The sequence below is a fragment of the Macrobrachium nipponense genome, chromosome 2 (genome assembly GCF_015104395.2).
Source record: "Macrobrachium nipponense isolate FS-2020 chromosome 2, ASM1510439v2, whole genome shotgun sequence".
Lineage (NCBI taxonomy): Eukaryota > Metazoa > Arthropoda > Malacostraca > Decapoda > Palaemonidae > Macrobrachium > Macrobrachium nipponense.
Genome location: NC_087201.1, coordinates 83429696 through 83448050, shown reverse-complemented (window position 1 = coordinate 83448050; position 18355 = coordinate 83429696). Strand labels below are relative to the sequence as shown.

Below are 18355 nucleotides of genomic sequence, written 5' to 3'. Positions count from 1 at the left end.
AGGTTTGTGTAAGTCATGAGATCATGAAGAATTTTGCTTAACCAATGGAACTTCCTTTGGGATCTCGCAAAAGACAAAGGAAATGCCCTGGAGTGAGTGGTTTTCCTTGTTCGAGATTCTTAACATCGGTGTCTACGGATCCTCACCCAACGTGTAGTAGGTGCAGAAAGAATGTATGTACTATTACCAATCCTTGTTCAGTTTGTCACAGTTGGTCAGTGGAACAATGGAAGAAGTTTTATGGAAAATGTCAGTACAAAAGAAAGGAGATGCCGACCATCTTTGGATGACCAAGCATCTTCAGCTTCTTTTGTATCAGCTGTACTGTGTTCCCTCCGTATTCGCAGGGGATGTGTACCAGGGACCCCTGCAAATAGCGCAAACCCGTAAATAGAACTCCCCTCTAAAAATGCTTATATCTGCATATCTTGAAAGTTCAAATACCAAATGTATACTTAAAGTATCATCCTACATCAAAGATACCATTGAATTGGTATTATTAATATCATTCCAAAGTCATCTTAAACATTTTGCCATTAGAAATATATAAACAGCCAATAACAGAGAGAGAGAGAGAGAGAGAGAGAGAGAGAGAGAGAGAGGAGAGAGAGAGAGAGAGAGAGAGAGAGAGGAGAGAGAGAGAGAGAGAGAGTTGTTGTCCTTGCATGCATGTACCATTGTACCATAAAAAGGATCTCCTCAGGAAGAGAGAGAGAGAGAGAGAGAGAGAGAGAGATTGCATAAAAACCATTAAATTCGATGACCATTGTATGGCACTGTTACTTGACAAATTTGACAGCTTCCCAGCTCCAAGCGGCACTGGAGTTACGAGAAGGTATGAAAATTAATACAGAAAAAGACGAAGGGAAGAATTTTCATTTGAAGTTAGTTATATTATTATTGTTACTATTATTATTTGAAAATATTAATAAACACATGCATCTACCATAAAAATTCTCTTATCACAGTAAGAGAGAGAAGTTATCCTTATGTAAGTGGAATGAAAAGGTAATTTATATCTCTTTAAAATACTACCACATACGAATTTTGTAATTACAGTTTTATTATTATTATTATTATTATTATTATTATTATTATTATTATTATTATAAACAACAAAAAATATCAATAAACATTTTACATAATATAGTACCATAAAAATTCTTTCATCTCAGTATAGGGAGAGAGAGAGAGTGTGTGGTTATCTCTCTGTTCTCTCAGAAAATACTTATATCGCTTCCAGCGAAACAGAGGAAGGGAGTTACCACTATGACATACATATCCTGTGTGGCAAAAGGGTGGGAGAGAGAGAGAGAGAGAGAGAGAGTTATCCTTAATTAAGAGTGAAATGGATATATTATTGTATTTCTTTAAAATACTATCACATCATATGAATTTTGTAATTACAGTTATATTATTATTATAATTTTTTTTTTTTTTTTTTATCACAGTCCTCCAATTTGACTGGGTGGTATTTATAGTGTGGGGTTCCGGGTTGCATCCTGCCTCCTTAGGAGTCCATCACTCATCTTACTATGTGCGCCCTTTCTAGGATCACACTCTTCTGCATGAATCTTGGAGCTACTTCGGCCTCTAGTTTTTTCCAGATTCCTTTTCAGGGATCTTGGGATCGTGCCTAGTGTTCCCATGAATATGGGTACAATTTCTACTGGCATATCCCATATCCTTCTTATTTCTATTTTCAGGTCTTGATACTTATCCATTTTTTCCCTTTCTTTCTCTTCAACTCTGGTGTCCCATGGTATTGCGACATCAATGAGTGATACTTTCTTCTTGACTTTGTCAATCAACGTCACGTTTGGTCTATTTGCACGTATCACCCTATCTGTTCTGATACCATAGTCCCAAAGGAACTTTGCCTGATCGTTTTCTATCACTCCTTCAGGTTGGTGCTTGTACCACTTATTACTGCAAGGTAGCTGGTGTTTCTTGCACAGGCTCCAGTGGAGGGCTTTTGCCACTGAATCATGCCTCTTTTTGTACTGGTTCTGTGCAAGTGCCGGACATTCGCTTGCTATGTGGTTTATGGTCTCATTTTTCGTATTGCACTTCCTGCATATGGGAGAGACGTTATTTCCATCTATCGTTCTTTGGATATATCTGGTTCTTAGGGCCTGATCTTGTGCCGCTGTTATCATTCCTTCAGTTTCCTTCTTGAGCTCTCCCCTTTGTAACCATTGTCATGTGTCATCGCTGGCCAGTTCTTTAGTCTGTCTCATGTATTGTCTGTGCATTGGTTTGTTGTGCCCTTCCTCTGTTCTGTTTGTCATTCTCCTGTGTCTGTATATTTGTGGGTCTTCGTCTACTTTTATCAGTCCTTCTTCCCATGCACTCTTGAGCCACTCGTCTTCACTGGTTTTCAGATATTGCCCCAGTGCTCTGTTCTTGATGTTGACGTAGTCCTCTATGCTTAGTAGTCCTCTCCCTTCTTCCTTTCGTGTTATGTATAGTCTGTCCATATTTGCTCTTGGGTGTAGTGCTTTGTGTATTGTCATATGTTTTCTCATTTTCTGGTCTATGTTGCGGAGTTCTGCCTTCGCCCATTTCACTATTCTGTATCTGATTACTGGCACTGCCCATGTGTTTATGGCTTTTATCATATTTCTGGCGTTGAGTTTTGACTTGAGTATCGCCTTGAGTCTCTGCATATATTCTTTCCTGATCGTGTCCATCTCTTGGTGTTTTATATCCCCTCCTTCCATTATTCCCAGGTATTTGTATCCTGTTTGATGTTGCTCCCATCAGGTAGCTTTATCCCTTCCGTCTTTGTTACTTTGCCCTTTTGTATGTTGTATTATTATTATTATTATTATTATTATTATTATTATTATTATTATTATTATTATTATTATTATTTTAAAGTATTAAAACCAAATAGTACATGTACTATAAAAATTCTGGAGTCTCAGTAAATGAGAGAGAGAGAGAGAGAGAGAGAGAGAGAGAGAGAGAGAGAGAGAGAGAGAGAGAGAGAGAGAGAGAGAGAGAAATTACATGAACACTTCTTGGCAATAACACAACAGCTCCTCCCCCTCCATCCCATTACTTGATATGTTTGACAGTTTTAGTACCTGGAGTTTGAGAGAAAGACTGGGATTTCCTTCATTCTTACATAATTTTTCAAATTTATAAAGTAAAAGCTTACTAATTCACTTTAGTATTTTCTTTAATGAATTGATGTTATTGCTGTATACATTAATATAAATATTTGAAAATATGAAATCAATTATTTATCATACAAAAAAACCTTACATCTCTGTAGAAGAGAGAGAGAGAGAGAGAGAGAGAGAGAGAGAGAGAAAATTATTATTTTTACTGTGATATCATTTAATCTTATTAAACTTACTAATACAGTATGAATCAGTATTAATATTTGAAAATTAGTAAATCATTTTTGTACCATAAAAATGCATTTAGTCATAAAAATAACATCAAAATACACTAATTGGTGATGATTTTTGCGGGAAAATCCTGTGAATAGGCAAATCCGCTGCAAATAATGGGTAGATATGGTCCAGAGAGAAATCTGCGAATCCGGAGAACGCGAATACAGGGGGAACACTGTACATCAGACTTTTCTGTATGTTTTTTCACTTGGTTTTGATGTTTCCCATACCCCTTCAGTTTCTTCTAATGATTCGATATTGGAAACACCGGGAGGGGTGTTGGGAGGTTTTGTACATAATTATGCTCCTTCATTCCTGGCAGGAAGGAGGGGAGCATCTCCATCTTTGTCCCATGTTTCAGCCCCTGATGTGCAGAGGATAGAAGGAATGTGGTCGGAGTTAGGTCTATCAGGGGTTGTTATCCCACTATATGATGTCATGCTTCCCTCTGGGACCTCCAACTATGAGTGTCCCTCATCTGCAGTTTATGGTGACCAACTCTTTGGCAATGGCAACAGCGCCAATGTTTCCATTGACTCAGAATTTAGAAGCAGTTTTGTGGCACACACAGGGATACCAGCGTCTCCCATCAAGTTAGGTGTCACAACTCACACCATCAGTGAGGTCACAAACTGACATGGCAGCCATCATGATGTCAAAGCCTACTGCCACTCTTACATCTTCATTGCCTCTGGATGCAAATACGCTTTCAGATGCGGTAGCATGCAGTTATGAAGTTGCAAGCTTTAGAAGAGAAGATAGATAAGAAAGATAAAAGGAAAAGATGTGAATCGTCGTCGTCTTCGTCTTCTAGTTTGATGTCATCGCAAGTCTCAATGACGTCACTGCGTGCACCAGTCAAGCATTGGAGGATAAAGGACTTCTTGTCTGATCCTTGTACCAAGAGGAGAAGATTAAACTCTTATTCATCTTCGAGCCAGGACTGTCAAAAACAAAGTGAAGAAGGCAGTGGCTAATAAAGGTATCGACAATGACGGCTGTCATTTAGATATGTTGGCATGGCTGAAAGATTCGATGGACACTGGAATGGAATGGGCTGGGATGACGATGCCAACGATGATGGGAAAGCCATTTGTGGATACACCACTGCTGTTGAGGAAATCAGCAGTGAGTGGACATCAATCTGCAAAGAACGGAGAACACATACAGGCAGCCCGCAGTTAACGGCGCAATCGCTTACCGGCGAATCGGTTTTACAGCTGTCAGCAAACATATTCATTAAGAAAATAAGGTATTTTAAGGTATTTTTACGGCACAATTTTTGGTTAACAGTGCCGCCAGTGCCGTTATGTCTAACGATTACATACATTTGTAGAAATACCATTCAGGCCATAAAGGTTTAGCAAATGATATTAAAAGATATTATTGAGAGTTATTACATTGGTATTAGGGTAAAATATATGCCTCTGACACTGTTCTATGCCGAAAATATCGAGTTACATAAGTGCAAATTTAGCTATGGATGCGTCAAATTATAAATGTTCATGCTTTTATGTTTAAAATGTGTATGAAAATGTATTATGTATAGGGTGTTGTTATTTCTCCACAGAAATATGATACAAAGGAAGCTTTTGAAACTGCCCTTCACTTTATCAAAGAGGATGTTTTTTTCATGTTCGTTCTTGTGAGTAAAAAAAGTGCAAATTTAGCGATTGACATGTCGATTTTATAAATGTTCATGGTTTTATGTTTAAAATGTGTATGAAAATATATTACTTATAGGGTATTTTTATTTTTGTACATAAATATGATACAAATTAAGTCAGTTTTGGTAACTGGCCTCCACACTATCAGAGGATGTTTTTTCATGTTCGTTCTTGTCCGCCGCTTTTCCGAAAAATGCATTTACTAAGACTTCACATGGTTATATTTTATTAATTTGGGAGCTAATTATAACTCATTTTGTTAATGAAACTTCAGCTTTTTGTTATAATGAAACTTCAGCTTTTTGTTATAAGTTTTCATGCATTTATGTTTAAAATGTGTATGAAAAATGTATTACAGGGTATTTCTGTTATTTTTGTACATAAGTATGATACAGTGGCAGTACGCATGGCCATTTGAAGTCTTTGTAACAGCCCTTCACATGATGAAGACAATAGGTTGTTCAGTCGTGCCCGAATATTAAAATTTTAATTCATGTCCTTGAATCATGTTTCTATAACATTATATTTACAATTGTTGCATAAATTGATATTAAATGACAAAACTCGCATATGAATTCAATTTGCAACGCTGCAATTTGTTTGTGTTTCAACGGGATAGAAGTTCAAAATATAACTGTGCAACTCAGTCAATTTTTTGCTTTGTCACTTGAGCAAAAAATTGAGGTATGACCGTACGAGCTCAAGATGCCGCTGTTACGTTGATGGCATAGTGACGAAAATTAAGATAAGCACAGAAGAAAAAGTAAATATGCATCTTTTCCATAAATTTAAAAAAAAGTTATACGTTACTTCACTGTATTCAATAATATTGTATGTATTCTCATATTATTGTATTATAAAATACTATGGTAAATCTAAGCCAGTATTCCGTGGAGCATCCAATGTTTTGGTTTGGAAATCAGTTGATGGCAAATACGAGTTTGTTTCGCCATATTTAAATCAATTTTGAAGGCATTTTCTTGCTTCTAGTTAGCATAAACGAATATCTAGATACTTGACTTATATGAAACAAGGTTATTTTCTTTATATGACATGTTTTTAGGTGGAAATATGTATGACTTGAATATGTCTTGTGATTGTGAACTAATTTTTTTTTTCATTAACAGATTATGTTGGCGGCATGTTTATCGAGTAAAACAATACGTAATTCCGTTCAAAATTCTCCTTTATATCATCGTAATACGAACTTTACGTTATTTATCTTTTATCGACGTGAAACCAACAATAAATTGTGTTCTCTTAACCACAGTAGTTTTGATTAAAATGATTTTATCTCAATTTTATCTACGGATATCTTTGATGGCATACGTTTACTGGAGTTTTATCCTCGTTGCCGATGCATGATAATGGTCATTAGCAGCTTGAACAGTTTTCTCAGCTTCAGCTGTAACTAGGTTTAAATTTAACAGTAGTATATTTCCCGATTGATCTTTGATCTATAGCGAATAAAGTTATTACATTAAGATATCTCGGTCCTATTCTACATAACATCATTTATAACAACTACGGTAATAGTATATACTATATTACGATGATTGAAATACAAATCAAACAGATGTAGTTATCCAAATCAAACAGATGTAGTTATCCAATTCGGTTGTACCTAGAAAAAAAAGTTGTTTCTCGTTCGGTTGTTCATGGCTGTACATGTCTGTGCAACGAGTACGTATAACGTTAAAACCATACTTTCATCATTCTCTTTTGCTATTTTTGAACTTATGTAACCAGAAGATGGGATAAAGTTGGTCTCTCATAAAATCGGATTATCGTAAGACGAATTATCATAACTTGAACACTACAGCTACCTGTACACTGTATATAACATTATATCTTTACATACTCTAGACACCCAAAGGATTAAAGCTAGGCTTTTTTCACTTTACAGTTACAGTATTTATAATACTATAATGTACTGCACAGTACTACTGTACAGTAAATTCTATAGTACTATACTGCATAAATATAATTTTACTTATTGCGCCATTGTGGGATTACGGCGCCGTTTGAGTGGTCTAGGGCACTGTTAACTAGTCTAGTATTCTGAAAGGTGTGCGGCAGCCATAGGCTTTAAAATTGCATAGAGTTGAAAATCGCTTAACGTTGGCAGCCAGGAACGGAACCCCTGCAGCTAACCGAGGGCCGCCTGTAACTGTTTCTCCTGTAAGACCTTTCAAAAGAAGAAGGAAGGATGATAAGGCTCACATTAGGAGGTCAAATAATAAAGAGTTGGTAACCCCTCCTGATACACCAATGGAAGGGGTGGCTCGCCTCGATACCAGAAGATCCAAGTCAACTTTCCCAACAGCTGTGAGAAATGATAGTCCAATGACCGTTGAGGTTAATAGCACAAACAGAGAGGAAGTTCATTCTACTTCATGGGAGCCATCATTCTGGAGAAATAGATGGAGTTCTTACTCTAGATTGACGAGCATGGAAAGATGTAGACGTTCGCATTCTCTTGGTTGCTATTCAAGATTGAGCCAACAATGGCCGTCAGAGATCAAAGATGCCGCGGTCGCAGGGTTGGACAGCCATGAATTACAAGGACTTTTGTCAGCTGATAGGAATGAACTAACTTCGTCTGCGGTCGAACAGAATCTGTTGGAAACAGAGGAAGGGGAGAATCAGGAGTTTCTGGCTTCATATGCGGAGGTGATTGACTTGATTCGTCAATTCAATAACCTCTCAAGGAGGTCTGAAACCCCTTCCAGTATAGCTCCTACAGGAATTGAGGCGCTATTGGGACTGAAAAAGGATACTAAGGTGTCGTATGAATTACCATGCTCAATCTTGCAGAATCTGTGTTACATCAAGTTAATGCACAGATTTCTGGGAGGGATAATTCTTTAAGATCAAATAGATCGTTCAAGTTCCTTCCCCCTCCATTACGGAGACATAGAAAATATTATGCGACACCTGTTGTTCCATTATTAGTGAGACAAATCAACCCAGATGTGGTGAGATTAAAACCTGGATTAACCTTGGATCAGGTGAAGATGGAATGTCAATCACTGACTTGTTAGGAAGCTGCTACATTGGAGGCAACGGTTTCTTCTATCTTTGAGACGGCTTCTTGGTGGGACAATGTTGATCAGATTGCTTCAATCTGGTTCGAAAGCAATTTCATACTTGACAAATTTGAGTGCCAGTGTATGGGCTAATATCCTGTTGATGAGGAGAGATGCAACATTGGCTAGATTAAGCTGTACTATAGATGTGGATTCCCTTTAGCAATTTGGAATGGGGATATCTTAGAGTGACAGTTGGAGGGTGTGCCAGATATTCGGAGCGGAACAGTGGGTAGTTGATGTACTCAGAGTTGGGTATCTGATCCCAATCAACTTTACTCCACCCCTGACAGAACAACCATTACCACACCTCTCTTACATTCAGGAATCCCAGAATTTCCTTATCCTGCAAGTGAAGATGATGGAGAAGGGAGCTGTAAAGCAAGTAACACTCCATTCAAGTGGATTTTACAGCTGTATTTTCCTTGTCCCCAAGGCCTATGGAGATTGGAGGACAGTTATAGATCTGTCGACATTGAATCTGTTTATAAGGAAGACGAGATTCAAAATGGAGACCCCAAGGTCAGTTCTAGTGACGATCTGGGTCAAGGATTTTATGCTAACAATAGACTTGAAGGATGCATACTTCCAGATCCCAATCCATCAGTCGTTCAGGAAACTTCTCCGCTTCTGTCTTGCAGAGAAGGTTTTCCAATTCATAGTCCTGTGCTTCGGATTGACAACATCTCAAGTATTTACAAGAGTATTCACTCTTGTGTCGACATGGCTGCATGCTCAGGGGATCAGGTTAATAAGACACCTGGATAACTGGGTGGTGATAGCAAAGTCCCGAGAAAAATTACCTTGGGACAGGGGTATCCTCCTCCAGTTTTGTTACAGCTTAGGCATTGTGATAAGTCAGAAGTCAAGTTTAGACCCCAGTCAGAGGCTGGTGTATCTAGGTATGATTATAGACACAGTAAAGGCCAAAGCTTTCCCTTCAGACCAGAGGGTAGAGAATTGCAAACAAGTGGTGAATGCTTTCCTAGGAAAACCAACACAAGCAGCAAGGCAGTGGCAAGTAGTACTAAGAATCCTAAGTACCTTGGGGAAGTTAATGCCACACAGGAGACTACATCTTCGGTTTTTACAATGAAGGATGAACGAGTGTTGGTCACCAACTGTAGATCACCCATACGAGCAAAGTCCTTTGTCAACAGAGGTGAGAAGAGATCTACTGTGGTGGTTGCAGGACAGCAATCTGATAGTGGAAGTTCCCCCTCAGCAACCCTCACTGGATTTCCTGTTGTTCTCGGATGCGTCACTCAAAGGTTGGGGTGCTCACATGGAGGAACTGATGATTTTAGGGAAGTTCTGTGAATGAAAGGCATGGACATTTCCTCTTCACGGGAAATGTCTATGTTAATGAAGAGTTTTAGCAGTCCTGTTCCAAGAAGGAACTAAAAGCTCCTGATTGGGATTTAACCATGGTACTGAGTAGCCTGACAAAACCCCCATATGAACCATTGCAACAGTCCACATACAGAAGCTTCACCCTGAAAGCAGTCTTCTTGTTGGTTCTGGCCTCGACCAAAACAGTAGGGGAGCTACATGGTCTGTCATATGTGGTGAAGTATTCCTGAGGTTGGAAGCCTATGGTCTTCGAATTTATTCCAGAATTCGGAGCCAAAACTCAAACCCCATCAGTAGTAGATGACAGATTTGCCTCCTTTTCGATACATTCTTCGGGAGAATTTCTGGATGATGACCCTGAAGGAATTTTATGTCCTGTCAGGGTACTACGAGCTTACTTAAAAAGAACTCGACATCCCACACCGGGATGCCGAAGGCTTTTTGTGAGTACAGGATGGACCAAGAAAGAAGTGTCCAAGAATACAAAATTGTTTGGTTGAAGGAAACGATCAAGAATGCATATTTGACAGAAGCTGGAGTGTCAAATAACCTTGGAAGAACTAGAGCTCATGACATCAGGGGCCTGAGCGCTTCTTTTGCGTTCAAGAAAACTGTCTGTGGAGAGGATTTTGAAAGCTTGCCAAATTTCCACTTTCTTTTGTTTAAAAGATGTTGCCCGTAGATCCTTGGGATCTTCCAGTACCCCTGGTGGGTCAGTTTAAGATGAAGGTATGAAAGTAGAACGAGTGAGATGACTGGTCTCTTCTTTCCTACATTACATTTTCTATCTACTTCTTGACCTACGGGCAGTAAGAGGGAGTATACCATCATAAGCTGGAATGGACTAGATACAGGCGAGTGAGACAGCCATACTGTTAAGGTAATCATGCTGTTAAAGTAATCAATAGCATAGGATGCTTTTCAGTAGCAACACACGCCTCTCGGTAGCAGGGAGAAAGTGGGGTGATAATAAATCCACATACAAGGACTTGAGTTTTTTATGAGAACAGATAGTTCTCCATCTTCCGTAAATGCAATAAGGTATGGTATTGTATTAAACACCCAGAGAGGGAAACCTATAGATTCTCATACATCTTTGGTTCTGAGGTTGTAGTCCATTGTCTTAGAATATGGTTGTTCGGAAATGGCTGATAGATGGCAAACTCCCTGTCAGTTAAAGAGACTTACCTCCCACCAATAAGTAAGTCTCTCTTAATGTTAAGACTGAAGGTTTTTTTCGTATATGAACAAATGACAAATTTTTAATCAATTTGTATTTTTCATAACTAACAAACCTGAGGTTTTAACATATAAAGGCTCACCTCAAACCACCCATCTAACAGTCTAAACTGGGTTGGAAGAGTAATTGATAGGTCAGGGGATGTCCAGAACATTGTGGGTGCTACCTATATACTCCGTGACCAGGTACAGATGCCAATAGTCCCTGAATCACACAAATTGTTTTATTAATTCTACCGGATTTCCAGTTGGCGCTAGTATATATCCTAATGTTGAGACCTTAGTTTTGTTAATTATGAAAAATACAAATTGATTAAAAATGTGTCATTTTTAGATATCCGATTGTCAATTCTCTTATGGGCTTGGATCCCCTTCTTAGAACTTGTTTTTTTAAAAGGGTTGTCAGGTGGGTTAAGTTCCCAGCCGGTCTAGGGTACTTGCACCTCTCTCCAAGTATAACTCCATCCTATTGTTAAGATCGAAGGTTTGTTCCATGTATGAACAAATGACAAATTTTTAATCAATTTGTATTTTTCATAGCTAACAAACCTGATGTCTTAACGTTTGACTGCCCACCTCTAGCCACCCCTCTCTCTTTTCCTGGGTTGGGGGAAAGACTTACACGTCATGGTGTTCTATGCCTGGTCGGTGACCAGCTTCCACCTTGTATATGCATGAGTTGCCAGATGCCACAGATTCCTTGCTTTACAATCTTTGATTGTTTTTGATCGGTTTCCAGCTGACACAAGAAGATTATTCTATTGTTAAGACGGAAGGTTTGTTAGCTATGAAAAATACAAATTGATTAAAAATTTGTAACTTTTCCTGTGATGTAAGATGATTTTGAAATTATATTTACTGTACATGCACATATTTCAGGATAGTACTATGTATACTGTATAGAGCATACTATCTGAAATACTTAGATAATTTAGAACAACTGGAATGTACCTCCAAACAGAATTCTATGTTTTTTATGTAATGTTAGTATTTATGGTAAAAAATTTACAAATGCATTTATGATAAAAAGTTATTATACCACATAGTAAGTTCTTGGTTTACATAATTTTGTGGTTAGTACTCACCATCTCCCGTAAATTTATTTTTGAATTCTTGTGCTATCATTCTTGTAGCAAAAACTTTTTCCATGATGTTGTAATTCTCTCTCTCTCTCTCTCTCTCTCTCTCTCTCTCTCTCTCTCTCTCTCTCTCTCTCTCTCTCTCTCTCTCTCTCTCTCTCTCTCTCTCTCTCTCTTATATATCAGTCGTACTGTATTGTACTTATCCTTTATAAAATAATATAAATTACTGAACCAAAACATAATAAACATGAAGATAAACAAATCAAGTACGTATTGTCACGTATGTATTGTTGCCATATTTTTAGCTGGGATTTATTGGACTGTATTTCAAGTTTAGCTGACTATTTTATCACTGTCAGTGTTTCATCTCTAATCACCATAAAAATATTAAAAATACAAATTCCATACAGGCAACATTCAACATTCTCGTCCCAGCCATAGTCTGCCTTTGAATTCTCGTCCAGGCAAGTTACTGCCCTTTGATTTATAAACACTAAGTTTTTTCTCTCTCTCTCTCTCTCTCTCTCTCTCTCTCTCTCTCTCTCTCTCTCTCTCTCTCTCTCTCTCTCTCTCAAAGTGAAAGATGGATTTTTTATGCATGAATGTTTGTTTTGCACAGTATAGTTTTATAGATAAATGAAATGTTAATTTTTTATTCATTTTTTTAATTCTTTCCTTGCTATAATTACATAAAAGTATTTTCATTACAGTAAAAGAAGACTGGAAATTGAAATTAAAATAATAGCGAATATTTCATATACCGTTCAGTATGATCTATCTTAAAAAACTACAATATACAATAATATAATTTTAAATACATCTTAACATTACCCTTACAGAGAGAGAGAGAGAGAGAGAGGGAGAGGGGAGAGAGAGAGAGACGAGAGAGAGAGAGAGAGAGAGAGAGAGAGAGAACTTAAACTTTTCTTAAGCTCATTCTGGGGCCCACCTGAATTTTACAATTTGTATTACAGATATATTTAATTTGTATTAAACATTTTGCAGGTACTATTTTGCCATTTACATTAGTATTAACATTTGAAAAATGGTAAGTCATTTGTTATCATAAAAATGTTTTTATTCATGAAAATTAAATGAAAATGCTGTAATTATTGAATATTGCGCTATGAAAAAATGTGCAAATTAGTGAAATTTCCTCCAACAGACTAGAATAATGGGTTCTACAAAAAATCCGTAACTAATTGAAACGTGGAAATGTGAAACTTCTAAAAACTGGGGGTCATTGTAGTATCAAAACCTCAGTCATCATTCAGTTGAGAGCTGATTTATTAGTGATATTTAGGCATTAAGAATGTGAACTCCGAGTACTTTTAACTTGATAGCTGAAGTGTGATTATGTTAGTCACTAACAATATTTAATGTACTTGTATTTATACTGATGATATTCTTTTACAGACCCAACACAGAAAATGCCCAGGGCATTGTCCACTTCTGCTTCACTGTTCCGTTCACTTTTGCGGAAAACTGAACTCATGGGGTTGAGTACAGAATCACAGGCGATGCAGTCAGCTGAAGTTGGTGATATAAGAAAGAAGTGGCACATTCCTCCAGCTTTCAAGTATGTTTCAAATTAATTTGCAGTTTTGTTTTGTTAACCCCCACAGCCTGGGTATCATATGTATATGATCATATATAGCTCCTGGGCAGAGGCCAAGATTTGATGCAATACAGTTTGAACGAATTTTATCGGATGAATGTTCCTAGTTCGATATATCACTATTGGCAACTCTTCAGATCACTCTATATAAGAGTTTGAGTGAACTGAGAAGCCCTCAGTCATGCTCGAGGTGGTAAGGGGAATGTTGTCACAAATTCCCATTCAAGGATGGGTCAGATATTTTACAATAAACATGCTAGGCATTTTGCTCCTGGTCTTATTTCTTTTACGGTATTGTTTGAGCTATTGTTTCATTTTGACTGAATAAAAGGGAAAAAATATTAGAAAGAATGCTTATAACTGTAAAATTAATGTATTTCCTACAACTGTCATAGGGAAAAAAGTGTCCAGCAAGGGGTAGGAGATATTCACTTACAACTTCCCGTGGAAGATACAGAAAGTTTTTTAGAATTTTTTCTTATACCATGTGAATATACGTACCTTCCACATTTTGCATTGATGAGATTTTTTATATAGCATTTTATTTTTGTGTCTTTGATTACTTGTAACCATCTGATGTGATCATTTGGTAAAGATGACAGTATGTACCTCAGTGTCATGATGAAAGCTGTGGCTTCATCATGCAAAGGGGGACTCCAGCTAGCATATTATATTAGATTAGCTTGAAAAGACACAGTCTTAATTAAAAACTAAGACCCACCTGATTGATTTGTTCCTAAACAGAAGGTGAAAATTATAGCAAGGTAAAGTTGGAGAAGTGGTTTTAAAGTATAAGGCAAAAAGAGGCTGCTTTGAACTTTTTGTACTGCACAGAGTGCCATGAAATGTGAAATATAAACCATATGGAATTTAAGATGTCAAGTGGCTATAGTTACATTACATAAATAGCATTGAATCTAAACAAATTTAGTAAATGATTTTTTAGATTTTACTAGTTGCAAGCTAGTGAAGAAGAGGTTTATTAGGGGCACATAAGTTTCTTATTTTCTCAATTAATCCCTTTTGAAAAGCATTTATATAACTCATCTATTTTCTGTAGACAGTAAACTGATATAAAAATTTTATTTATTTACAGTGTGGAATTTATAAGTTATTATTTGGACCGAACAAATCGCTTATCAGAAATGAAAGACCGTTTAGATCAACTTCTAACAGAAAATAGGCAGTTGACTGAAGAAGAAGTGGAACTTAGAGCCAAGTAAGTACTTGATCATTATCATTAAAATGCTTCACAAATTCTCATGTTAATGTAACTGTGTGTGAGGGTAAGGCTTCATCTTCTTATGTTAAGGGAGTTATTCCCAGTTCTTTAAGATTTACTGATTTTGTTAATTTTTGTTTGCAGATTTAATGTTATGGAAAAAGAATGTGAACATATGAAGTCAGAAAATGATATGTTACTCAACAAAGCTTTGGAACTTCATGATCTCTTGAAAGGTTTGGCAGGACGACCCCTTCCTCTTCCTCCAGTTGTAGCAGCTTTACATAACCCTCCGAGTCCACCATTACCTACAAGACCTCTACCAAAAGGAAGCTTACGAACACCTATCATGACCAAGGCAGCTGCGAAGATGATGATGACGAACAAGTTCCTCCAGTGGAGGTTAGTTTAATATTTTGATTGAAAACTTTTGTCTATGTTCAAGCTTTATTTGCACTTGTTTTAATAATTCAAGCTACAACTAAATTGAAAGTTGTTATACACACAGTAGAAAACCCTGAAAAGAGCTGGAGAAGGTTAGAAACCTTAGCAAATATGGGATTTTACTTTATGGGTAACTGTTAGTTAACCAAGTTTTTATGGAGCCACTGTTCAAAGGGAAAGGGGACTCTCAGTTTAACAAGTGCTGTATAAAATTAAGATTACTTGGGTCAGCATTGGAGATATATGGATCTTAAGAAAGCATTGACAGAGTTTGAAGACAAGACATAGATTGGCTTAATAAAAGTACATACAGTCTACCAGAAATACTCATTAAACTGGTGATGTTGCTTCTGAATGTAATGAATGTTTCTTTGCAGTCCCTTCAGTCTCAGCTTCAATGTGTCAAACATCTTTAATTTTCCTTGTTTTGATTTTCACCTTTCACCTTTTCTCTAAGAACAACTATGTGACAAAACTTATGAGAATAGTATTGTGATTTAGTTGTCTCATTAAACCAGTTTATACTAAAAGTATAGTGCATATGGTATAAATGTCAGAAGGATTTGAAATAAATGTTGGTGTCCATCAAGAATGAATTGAAGTGCTTTTTTTATTTAATAATGAAAGAAGCTCCTTCCAAGCAGTTCAGAAAAGGAAGTTCCTAAAGGTTGCTACATGCTGATTGATCTGGTGTTAATAGCAGAATGAGAGGAAAAGGTCTCAGAAATTTTTAAAATATGAATGACTAGAATATAGAAGATAAAGTTGAAAATGAAGAGGATCACAACATAGCTTAATGTAAATGGAAAAAAAGAAGTGGAGAAAGTGTCAGGAGAGTAGCTGTGGATGAACTCAAAACTGTAGATTGAATATAAAGATGATGTCAAGAGATGCTCAGGATTGCAAAATGTGGATTGCATAAATGGTTTTCAAAGCCAACAATGGATAAGATCAGTAAAGGAGAGAGAGGGGCAGTATATTGAAGCAGAAGGCCAAGTTTTAGAAATGTTATAGTATGTGTGTTACGTAAGAGGAAACACAAAGGATTAGGGATAGAAGGAATAGTTAAGAATACAGGCAGTCCCTGTTAAGGGTGGTTTCCATTCCCAGCCAATAACCAAAAATTATCTTTAACCAGAACATCACAATAATTATGGTAATAAATGGCATTTACGACAATGTAAGTACTGATGAACTGCTAAACAGCACCGTTAAACGGTTATCGGCACTGATAGATCACTTACTGTGTTCGTAAACCGCTTACTGGCAAAAATCTGGTTAACAGCATTGTTAGCCAAGTGTCGTAAAATCCAAACACCATTAACCCTTAAACGCAGAGCTGGTATTTCCAAAAGTGTCTCCTGTATGTCGGCGGCATTCGCGAGTGAGCAGCGAAGCAGAAAAAAAGTTTTTTTTTTTTTTTTTTTTTTTTTTTAAATCACAGCACGCTTAATTTTCAAGATTAAGAGTTCATTTTTGGTTACGTACTTTTTTGTCATTACCTGAAGTTTAGTATGCAACCATCAGCAATGAAAAAAAATATCATATATAAATATTGGAATATATGACAGCGCAAAAAGAAAATTCATATATAATTGTATACAAACCGCGCTGTGAGCAAAACGGTTAAAGCTAATTAGTTAATTACTTTTTCGTTGTATTGTACACTAAATTGCGATGATTTTGGTATGTAACAAATTGTAAAGCGATCAAAGCAACACAGAGAAAATATTATCACAATATGGTGCATGAATTCGTAACACGCACATGTAAAAAAAAGTTGTTTTAAAAAAATCACCATAAATAGATATAGTGTGCTAGAGACTTCCCATTTGTTGCAAAATGAAGGTAATTGATTGAATATTACTAGAATGTAAGAGTTTTAGCTTACAATTGCATTTTTCGACCATTTCAGTTGAGTCAAAGCTGACCAAAGGTCAAATTTGATCTATTTATAGTTATTTATATGAAAATATTTCAAAACTGGTTAAAGCTACAACCATGGGTTGTTTTTTTTGTAGTATTCTACATGAAATTGCGCACATTTTCATATATAAAACTTTATGTAACGGCTAATGTAAAACGGTGCAAACATTACGACAATCGGACAAAAAGATTTATTTTTTTCTAAAGTTACCGCGCAGACGCAAGGAAAAAGTTTTTTTCATAAATTCACCATAAATCTAAATATTATGCTAGAGACTTCCAATTTGTTGCAAAATAAAGGTAAATGATTGAATATTACTAGAATGTAATAGTTTTAGCTTACAATTGTGTTTTTTTTACCATTTCAGTCGAGTCAAGTTGACCAAAGGTTGACATTTTGGCACTTATCGTTATTTATATGAAAATATTTCAAAACAGATAAAAGCTACAACCATGGGTTTTTTCTCTTAGTATTCTACATGAAATTTACACACATTTTCATATGTAAAACTTAATGTAACGGCTAATATAAAACGGTGCAAACATTATGGCAGTCGGACGAAAAAATTTATGATTTTTTCGGAAGAGTTACCGCACGGACGTAGGAAAAAGTTTGTTTTTTTCCAAAATTCGCCATAAATCAAAATATTGTGCTAGAGACTTTCAATTTGTTGTAAAATGAAGGTAAATGATTGAGTATTACTAGAATATAAGAGTTTTAGCTTACAATTGCGGTTTTCGACCATTTCGGTCGAGTCAAAGTTGACCGAAGGTTGAAATTTTGGCACTTATCGTTATTTATATGAAAATATTTCAAAACTGATAAAAGCTACAACCATGGGTTGTTTATTGTTGTATTCTACATGAAATTGCACACATTTCTATATATAAAACTTTATGTAACGGCTAATATAAAACAGTGCAAACATTACGACAATCGGACAAAAAAATTTCTGATTTTTTCCGAAGAGTTACTGCGCGGACGTAAGGAAAAAGTTGTTTTTTATAAATTCACCATAAATCGAAATATTGTGCTAGCGACTTCAAATTTGTTGTAAAAGTTAGGTGAATGATTGAATATCACTAGAATATAAAAGTTTTAGCTTACAATTGCATTTTTCGACCATTTCGGTAGTCAAAGTTGACGAAGGTTGAAATTTTGGCACTTATCGTTATTTATATGAAAATATTTCAAAACAGATAAAAGCTACAACCATGGGTTGATTTTTTTTGTATTCTACATGAAATTGTACACATTTTCATATAGAAAACTCTATGTAACGGCTAATATAAAATGGTGCAAAAATT

The 18355-nt window shown here is 36.3% G+C and overlaps 1 protein-coding gene across 1 annotated transcript in view; it reads left to right on the top strand.

Annotated features, from left to right (window-relative positions):
• Window positions 1-18355, top strand: part of LOC135221239 (uncharacterized) — a 217346-nt gene that overhangs the window by 98105 nt on the left and 100886 nt on the right. The window contains exons 8-10 of the mRNA XM_064259055.1: window positions 13254-13416; window positions 14552-14674; window positions 14822-15083. Of these exons, the coding sequence (XP_064115125.1) occupies window positions 13254-13416; window positions 14552-14674; window positions 14822-15083 (548 nt within the window). The remainder of the gene's footprint in view (window positions 1-13253; window positions 13417-14551; window positions 14675-14821; window positions 15084-18355) is intronic.